Below are 9683 nucleotides of genomic sequence, written 5' to 3'. Positions count from 1 at the left end.
CTCTACACCCGAAGCACGACTGGACTGCGTGAGTCACGAGATGTCAGGTCTGAGGTATGTCACCGCGGAACAGAGAGGAAGCCTGTGCTCCACCCATTGGGGATGCTGAGACTGGGCCTTGCTGAGCCCCCCACGGCTTGAGCAGAGAAAGGTTTAAGGCCAAGAGCAGGCATCAGGACAGCTGTGTGCCTCTGTCAGCAGAGAAGCTGGGTAACAGGGAAGAGGGTTTGGGGGCATCAGACCCCGCCCCAGAGGTCTGCAAAGCACCCCCATCTCCTTGACACCACTTACACCAGACATCAAACACAATAGAGCAGCGACCTCCTGTTTTGGCCTCCCCACCCCCGTCCTCCCTCCCAAACCTACCAGCTTACTGCCTGGGCCATTGACGTGCATCACGTCACCCCCCTACCCCTGGCCTCGGTTTTCAGTTTCTCCGTGGAGGAGCGCACCTCTTCTCTGAATGCTCTCCCCCAGTGAGTTTGCGGGGCTGGGGAAGGCACAGCCCAGCTCTCATTATATGGCCTTGGACCCAGAGACCCTTGATTTTCTGAACAGGAGTAGGGGGGGGGACCCGGCCTAAGCTGGGTTGGTCCCTCCTGGGAAGCTGGAATCAGGTCAGTTTTCCAGCTTGTCTCTGCCAAGCTTTTGACCTGATGACAAGTAAACATGGGGGCCATGGTGGGTCCAGGTGGGGGCAGTGGGGACATTCTCTTCCATCAAGCACAAGAAAAGCAAAGAAAGCTGCTCTGCAGAGAGAAGAAAACAAAGTAAACGCAGAGAGAGCAGAGGCAGAGACCAAGGGGAGGGGCGGGAGGGAAGGGAGAGGCAAGCCCACGGCCCCTGACCATCTCTGAGCCTTGGCAGCCCTTCCTACCCCAGGATTCCAGGAGACTCTCCCAAGTCCTCCCAACGAACTCCCCTTTTCTGCTTAAACCAACCCGGGAGGGGGGCAGGCCTCGTGGTCAAGAGCCCTGACTGAGCATGTGCCATAATCCCGCCCGCGACCTGAGTTCCTGGAGTGACCCGTGCGGGCCAGGCCCCTACCCTGCAAATGCTGCGCTGTTGCCCACCCTCTTGCCTGGAATGTTCCCCGCTGTCTCCCCACCCTTTGAGGCCTGGCCCAAAGCCCTCCTCCTCTCCTCACTGGTGTCCCTCCCTGAGCCTTTCTGCGCTGCTGGACACTGGTTTTGAGTTCCTTTCCTGCCTCGGTGTCTCCAGCCTGAGCCAGAGGTCACCTGAGGACCTCTCTGTACCCCACCCCTCAAACTCCCCCAGGCCCTAGACTTTGCCTAATAAGCCCCCTGGAGCAGAGAGGACAGGGTAGATGCTTGGGGTTGCAGGACCCCAGCAGAGCCCCCCCAGTGGGAGGACACTGGCAAAGCCGACGGGCTCAGCTTTGTCACCTTCCTTCTACCTCATGTGGGCCAAGAAGAATCACTGAACCCTCTGCCACTGACTCACTGGTTGGGGGGGATGTGCACCCACAGCCAGGCAGTGAGTCTGCACCCACACCGGGGATCCTGCTGCCGACCAGCACCAGAGGACCAAAGGCACACCACCAGCTAGTAAAGGGGTCCTTTATTGCCACGTTAAACAGAGTTGGTTAAACAGAAATGGTCTGGGCTGCTGCCTGTCACCCCTGCTGGGGGGCAGGAAGAACGCTGGGAAGGGGCTGGGCCCCCCGAGGCACCCATCCTCCCAGTGCCAAGGCCCCGCAGTCTGCTGGAAGAGGGCCCGGGAAAGGGGAGGAGTGCCAGGAGGAGATGCCGGGAACCCTGGGCAGGGCCTAGCCACAGGGGGAGACCCTAGCCTGACAGGTTAGAAAGGCAGCCAGGCCTCCACGCCCAGCAGGGCCTCCCATGTGGCAGATGGGGCCCCAGGGCCGCAGGGCCAGTTTGGGAAGTGTCGATCGGTCAAAGGCCAGCCAGGGTTGGCAGGGTCACAAAGGGAAGATCCAAGCGACCTGTCTGAGCCCCCTGACCCAGGCCCCCTCAGGTCACGAGGCCATGGCCCAAAAGGGGCACCGGGCCTGGGGCAGGTGATTCCTTCAGTGAGTCTGACCCAGTCCCAGGATCTTGAGAAGGAAGTATTCCACAAAGCCAAAGATACCCCTGCATGGGTGGGCCACGGCCCGGCCGGCCTAGCAGGCTGCACCACGGCCCCAGGAGCCCTGGGCCTCAGGTTCCTCCGCTGAGAACCCCCCGGAATCCTGTGTCTTTTGACCTGCCTGCTCCCTCAGCTATGCAGAGCTGCTGGGTGTTCGTGGCGGGTGACACACTGGTCAGGGGGCTGCAGGACAGAGGGCAGGGCTGGGACTAGGGGCTCTGGCTCTTGCTGAACCCGCCCTGGATCTCTGCGGATGACCCCCCGACCCTGCCCGGTCCCAGCCTCCCAGGTACCAACCCTGCCTGAGTATGTCAGTGTCACAGGGCATTTAACATAACATAACATAACATAATATAACATAACAAACAGCCCCAGCATCCAGAGGGGGGCACCACACATGGATGGACTTGCACACGTGTGCAGTGCACACACGGGCACATGTCCACATGTACCTGTGCATGTGTGTGTGTGTGTATGGGGTGGGAGAGCACACCGATGGGTGTGTGCACACCATAGCCGCCTGGGTGAGCTCTGAATGCACACTCACTCCTGCCGGTGTGGAGGGGGTGTAGGCACAGACTCGGGAGGGTACGCGGCAGCAGGATCTGGGCGGTGTGCCTGCATGGCGCACCTGTGGCGGGCGTGCATGCCCTGGGCCGGGGGCACCATGGGTCCGGGCAGCCCTCACTGCCAGCTGGCACAGCCGTCGGGCAGGCTATGCAAAATGGCCTCCAGATTCTGCTTGTCAGCACGGATCTCAGCAAGGTTGCTCTCGAAGCTCTGGATCTGCAGCTGCTGCTGTTCAGACTCCTGCTCCAAGAGCCTCAGTTTCCCTTGCAGCACCCCTGGTGGGCCCAGTTGCAGCCTCAGGCGCTCCAGTGCCCGCTGGGTCTCATTCAGGGCCCGGGCGGGGGCTCCGAGGGTGTCCAGTGACCCTGTGGAGGGGCACGGACAGCCTCAGGGTGGGCTGGCTCCCCTGCAGGCCCCAGAAGCCTGTTCAGGCCCCATCCCCAGAAGCCCTCCCCAGCCCAAACCCTCCAGGTTTCCGAGTGCCCACGATCTACCAGGAGGCAAGGGACCGAGAGGGCGGCGTGGTGAGGCAGGTAAGGGCCTGGCCTGGGCACCCCACCGGGCTTATGTGCAGACCCCGGAACTTTCCCCCTGGGTGGCACTGGGCAACTGTTAATTTTTGTTGTTGGTATTACTATTACTGTTGAAAAATGAAGGCCTTGGGTGAGTCCTGAGCCCCAGGTTCCTCATCTGTAAAGCAGTGTGAGTGGGAGAGGCCCCATAATGCCTGCTGCTCCCACACACTGTTTCAATTCACTGAGAGCCCACACTTACAGATGGCACTTGTGGGCCAGGATGCGGGGACATCAGGGTGAAAAGAAAGGTTTCTGGCATCAGAATGAGGGTGGGTGAGGCAGACGGGGCAGGAGGGGCTGCAGGCCTGGGCAGCAGGCAGCAGGGGTCTAGTCCTGGCCCAGCACACATTAGGACTTCCTGGAGGAGCCTCTCCAAGTGTAAAACGAGGGGGTGGGGCCGGGTGCTCACATATGAACTTGGTGATGGTGGCACGGAATCCACGGGCTGTCTCCCCCACCTGGCCTTTGTCACCTTGTCATTAAGGTGGCATTCAGTGGAAAGACAGCTGAGCCAGGTGGGAGAGTGCTGGAGTCACAGAAACAAATCCTCAATGCCTTCGAATCCCACAGGACCCCCCTGGGCCCCAGGGCTCCCCATGGCCCTGAGTTTCCTGGGCAATGAAGGCTGGTTTGGAGGACAGGCGACCGCAAGAGCTGAGCCCCGGGGCAGGAAGAAGCAGAGAGAAGCTGAGCCCTGCTGCCGGGCAGGCCCTGCTCCCAGCCAAGACTCGGAGAGGTCCCACCATCCACGGGAAAGTCCAAACAGCCTGGCCTTTGAGGAGGTTACAGCCTCCACTCTAACTGCCCAGCTGGGTCTCCTGGGGCGGGGACAGGGTCTAGTTGTGCGTGGTCACTCCCGCACCCCCGAGTCAAGCATAGTGCCGATGTGAAAGAATAAATGACAACAACAACGGCCAGAGTGGTTTACCCACACAGAGCGTTTGTTTCATGCTGGGCATCGTGTCCAGTGAGCTGAGTTCTTGCGGGTATAGACCTGTGGCTACGAGCGGGCGCTCTGAATCGGTCAGACCTGAGCGTGATCCGCAGCCTCCCCACTGACTGGCTGGGGGACCCTGGGCGCATCATTTAAATTCTCTGTGCCTTAATCTCTTTATCTGCAGAATAGCAAGAGCACAGGGATCCTTGCCTCGAAAGTTAAAATGAGACACGATCGTGTGTGTGAACAGCTTAGTGGCGCCTGGCATCCAGCCAAAATGCAGAACCTGGTGATTCTTCCTTGTCTTATCGATCATGGTAACCGAAATGCATGCTGTTACATGGATGAACCTTGAGGACGTTACACTAAGCGAAATAAGCCGGTAACAAAAGTATATACACTATATGATTCCACTTAGGTGAGGTGCCTACAGTACCAAATTCACAGAGACAGAAAGTAGAACAGGGCTTGCCAGGGGCTGGGGGAGGGAGGAATGGGGAGTCTGTGTATAACGGGGGCGGGTTTCATGTTGGGCTGATGAGAAAGTTCTGGAGATGGATGGTGGCGATGGCTGTACAATAAGGTGGAGGTTGTGCCTAATGCCATTGAACTGTGCGCTGAAAGGTGGCTAAAATGGCAAATTTTATGTTTTGTGTATTTTACCCCAACTTTTAAAACTGCTTGTTCATTTCAGCCTAACTGCTCTGACACTGTCCCTTCGCCCCTGCTCTGAGGGCTCCACGTCTTGGGGGCTGTCCCTTTCACGATTTACTGTCTCATCACACACAGTGTGGAAAGCACTCTCGAAACTACCCCACTGTTACTCCCATTTCCCGGGTGGGGGAACTGAGGCTCAGAGAGGTGGAGTGATTTTCCCAAGGTCTCACAGCCAAGGAAGGGAAAATGCCAGACTTGAATGCCAGTCTCTCTGATTCCAAACCAGCACCTGATCCTCGATGCCAGACTTGCTTCTGTGACATCCTCTCTCCTTCTCTGAAACCCTCCACCACTGAGGGAGGACCTAGTCACCTGGTACCTACAGGTGTTCTGTGGGTGGTGAGCGTTCTGTGTCTCTCCTCTCCTCCTGACTAGCAGCCCCTGGAGGACGAAGTGAGCATGCTTCTGGACACCATCCCTGCCTCGCCCCGGGGGGCCTGGAGCGGTTACAAACGCTTGTCGTTGAGCACAAGGCTCGGGATAGGGGGAGCCACGGACAGGAGGGCTAGGAGGCAAGCTTCCCCAGGACGGGGCCTCCCAGGAAGATCCTGGAGATGCACCGTGGACCCAGGGGGCCAGGGCCCGGTCTTGGGGTCTCCTTACCCAGCCTGGCAAGCAGCTCCGACAAGGCTTTGATGTCCTTCTCCAGAGAGGTGCGTGATTCCCGGATCTGCTTCTCCATCTCGCTCAGCCCGGCACCCACCTTTTGGGGGGGGAGGGGAAGAAAAGCTTGAGCGGCTCCTGGCTGGCTCCCGGGACCACAGGAGAAGGAGTGCTGGGGTCTCAGCACACGTACCTGATCAGTTGCTTCTAGCTGCTGTCTGCGTGCTTCTGAGGCCAGCACCTGCTGGGAGGCCTGTTGGAGCATCGACTGCGTCTGGCTGGAGAGCCGGCCAGCCCGGCGGTGCTCTTGCTTCCCCTCCCTCAGCAAGGCCTTGGCGAGCTACGTACGGGGTGGGTGGCAGCAGCAGGGAGGGGAGTGTGAGTGGAGAAACTCCTTTTAGAGGTAAAGGGTGACCGCCCTGCCCAGCGGTCATAGATTCATGCACCAGATCATTCATTCATTCACTCAACAGCTGTGTACCAGATGCCGGCAAAGTGCAGATTGCTGGACACTACCCATCTCCCCCGAGAGGAGAAATTCCAATAATTTACAGATGGGGAAACAGAGGTGCAGAGAGGAGGAGCTGGCCAAAATCAAAATGGCGGGACCAGAAACCAAGCCTGGGGACTCCTTCAATCCAGCACTGTCTCTAGGGAGCTGTAGAGGCAGTTCACTTGGGCCCTGAGTGACGGTGCTGGGAAGACGCCTATTGATTCAAATTTGGCCCGAATTAAACAAGAAAAGTCTAGAAGTTTAGGGAGTAGAGCCAAACAGACCGAGGTGTGAGTCCTGGTTATGTTAAGTTACTGAACTGGGCTGGGCGTCAGGGTCCTCACCTGTCCCATGGGGACAGCAGTGACATCTATTTCATGCGGAATCAACAGGGTCGCCCGCGTGAAGCTCCAGAGCTCAGAGCCTGGGGCCCCTTAGTAAGTGCAGAGTGTTCAGCATTGCATACAGAAGGGGCATTTACCCTACAGAAGGGCACCTCTTCTATGACAGGCCTCCCACACGCCCAGAAGGCAGGGATGCCCCTGGAGTCACATCCGTGGCCCTGACCTTGGCACTGTCCTTGGCCAACAGCTCGGCTTCCCTGCCCTTCTTCTTGGCACTGGAGGAGATAGATGCCGCATTTCCCAGCATCCTCTCCACCTGCTTGGTCTTCTTTTTGGACTCTGCAAGGAGCCTGTCCTGGACGATGGCTGCCTGCCTCCTCAGTGCGGCCTGGTCCTTGGGCCGAGGAAACCTTGGCTTCATTCCTGTAAAGCCAACCGAGGCTGTGTCAGGAGGGCTGGGCTCATGCCTGGAGAGCCCATTGGGTGGTCACTGCCAGATGTCTGACCAACCCCAGACCCTTGGACAACGTGAGCAGAGGTATGAGATGCACGAGATCTGTGTGTAAACTTCTCAGGCTCACCCAGGGAAAACAAATGAGTGAGACATACTGCCCTGTGAGTGTAAAGATTCATGTTATATTATGATACTTGCTAAAGTCACAGAAGTGCACGGTGGTCAGTGCCTGGGCCAGTGGTAGAGATGGGAGCTATACCACAGTACACAGCGAGATCCATTAAGTTCTTTGTTTTTTACATACCACGCATTTCTAAACAGGCTTTGAGGCAGCTTATCGTGATGAACAGACCAAAAACTGGGCCATTAAAATGATACACCAAAGGCCATATGTAACTAGAGGGATGATGAAAGGTGAGAAGTGCCAGAAAATTAGGGTAATGACGGTGCAGGTACCAAATGCACTATTTACCTTTTAGCCCCTAGCAGCCAAGACAAAAAGAGAAACTCTACAATTCACATAGGTTTTTATTATCTAATAAGAAGTAGTTTCCTTCTATATAGAAAGAGAGACTTTTTCATTTCCTTTCAGATAAAATTCTAAGGGAAATTTATCCTAAGGAGTACTGATTATAGTAGACAAAGTCAAAATTTAAAAAGAATCAAGGGGACTTCCCTGGTGATCCAGTGGTTAAGAATCCACCTTCCAGTGTAGGGGACGTGGGTTCGATCCCTGGGCGGGGAACTAAGATCCCACATGCCGTGGGGCAACTAAGCCCACGCATCGCAACGAAAGATCCCGTGGGCTGCAACCAAGACCCGATGCAGCAAATAAATAAATAAATAAATATTTTTTTAAAAAAAGAATCAAGCCTTCTAATATCCAGGGACATAATACTACATAATCATTCTATGAAGATAATCCAAAAGTTAGATCTACTTTACTTCCTGTACACAAAATTGGCATTTCTTAAAGTGCACTCTGGGGGGACTTCCCTGCTGGCGCAGTGGTTAAGAATCCGCCTGCCAGTGCAGGGGACACAGGTTCGAGCCCTGGTCCAGGAAGGTTCCACATGCCGCAGAGCAACTAAGCCCGTGCGCCACAACTACTGAGCCTGAGCTCTAGAGCCCGCGAGCCAGAACTACTGAGCCCTCATGCCACAACTACTGAAGCCCTCGCGCCTAGAGCCCGTGCTCTGACACAAGAGAAGCCACTGCAGTGAGAAGCCGCGCACCGCAACAAAGAGCAGCCCCCACTCGCCACGACTAGAGAGAGCCCGTGCGCAGCAACAAAGACCCGACACAGCCAAAAAAAGAAAAAAAGTGCACACTGGGGAGCCCTAATTCTACAGGGTGTTGATAAATGCTAGGGGAAATTAAGTTTACATAAAGTGAACCCGGTTTCTTTATTGAAGGACTTCTCAGAGCCTTTAATATTCTCAGGTGTGCACTGCAAGGCCTCAGGGGGATCTATAGCACGTGACATTTCCTAAACTTATTTGAACACAGATCCTCTCTTGGCAGAGCAGCTGCAGGCTAGGGGCTGTTCCACATTTCATTCAGTAACATCTCCTTTCTTGGTCTACCCAACTGTAAAATGGGGGCACTTGGCCTCATTTTCCTACAGCTCAAAAGAGACCTGTACTGGCATCAACCCATCAACCCACGTTCTAAAGAGGAACGCTGCATCCCTTCCCATAGCCCCACTGGACATTGGACCAGGGCAGCCATATTTGTACCAGGTAACCAGACGCCCAGCCAGAGTGGCCTAGATCAGGGATGGACAGCTGATGGCACCAGATTCTCTTCCCATCTGGTCCTGAGGGGCTCTGCGCGTGTGGTCTGATGATGGATGGCCACGTAGGCAAGAACCTGGTGAGTGGCATGTGAGATGGGGAGGGACAAAGCAGCCACAGGAGAGGGAGGTCCTTAGAGGCAGAGGGAATGGTCTCCTTGGCTTATGCCCACATGACTGGACTTCTGTCCTCTGCAGCCAAGCCTGCCCTGGTGTCTGTCATGGGCATCTGTGCATCCATGAGCCTGGGGCTAAGCAGGGCACACATACCTTCTAGGTCAGCCAGCAGAGTCCTGGCTCCTGTGACAGTCACCATGGCAGCCCGGACAGATGAGGAAGCCCGGGTCAGAGCAGCTCTGGCTTCCCGGTGCAGCTGGAGAGAGAAGAGAGAGTCTGGTTAGGTGATGCTGGAGGTGTGCTGGGCAGAGAGGGGTCAGGTGGGCACCAAACCCACATGTACAAGGTCCCAAAACATCACCAAAACTCTGACACTGAATTATGCTGTTTACCAGGAACATCTGATCTGTTTTATTATACCAATATTAAACCTTGAATATCTCTCCCAAGAAGTTACCTGTCTCACCAAAGCTCCGAGGAAAACTGGAACCTAAGAACTAAAAGAAAGATGGACAACTGAAAATTTCTTGTCAGAATGCTGCTGCGTCTCAGCCAGAGGATGTGAAGTAGAGAATCTGTTTCTTAGACAACTTTTACTCATAGAAAATTAGTTTCTTCCCCGTTGCCACTAAAAAAAGGCTGGATACTTAAAGAATACGGGTTTGATGGATGAAGAGATACACAAAATGTGGTGTATCCACAGAATGGAATATTATTCAGCCACGAAAGGGAACGAAGTGCTGATATATACTACGATGTGGATGAACCTAGAAAATATTATGGTAAGTGAAAGCAGCCAGACACAAAAGGTCACATATGGCACGATTCCATTTATATGAAATGTCTGAAATAGGAAAATCCATACAGACAGAAAGCAGGGGGCTGGGGGGAGGGAGGAATGAAGAGCTTAATGGGTATAACCAGTCGCCCTTTGGGGTGATGAATGTTTTGGAACTAGACAGAGGTGGT

General features: G+C 55.3%; 1 protein-coding gene across 2 annotated transcripts in view; it reads right to left on the bottom strand.

Moving 5' to 3' along the window:
- Nucleotides 1-1572: 1572 nt before the first annotated feature.
- The window catches only part of LAMC3 (laminin subunit gamma 3), a 60905-nt gene continuing 52794 nt past the window's right edge, over nt 1573-9683 (bottom strand). For both annotated transcript variants that reach the window (XM_029203883.1, XM_029203884.1), the window contains exons 24-28: nt 8868-8970; nt 6572-6771; nt 5705-5851; nt 5512-5611; nt 1573-3044 (exon numbers count right to left, since the gene is read on the bottom strand). In XM_029203883.1, coding sequence (XP_029059716.1) covers nt 2794-3044; nt 5512-5611; nt 5705-5851; nt 6572-6771; nt 8868-8970 — 801 coding nt within the window. In that variant the 3' untranslated portion in view covers nt 1573-2793. The remainder of the gene's footprint in view (nt 3045-5511; nt 5612-5704; nt 5852-6571; nt 6772-8867; nt 8971-9683) is intronic.

This window comes from Monodon monoceros, unplaced genomic scaffold (assembly GCF_005190385.1).
Source record: "Monodon monoceros isolate NGI ecotype Baffin Bay Population unplaced genomic scaffold, NGI_Narwhal_1 Super_Scaffold_5, whole genome shotgun sequence".
In the NCBI taxonomy this organism is placed as follows: domain Eukaryota; kingdom Metazoa; phylum Chordata; class Mammalia; order Artiodactyla; family Monodontidae; genus Monodon; species Monodon monoceros.
Note: the sequence above shows the minus strand (reverse complement) of the source record. Positions and strands in the feature narration are given on the sequence as shown.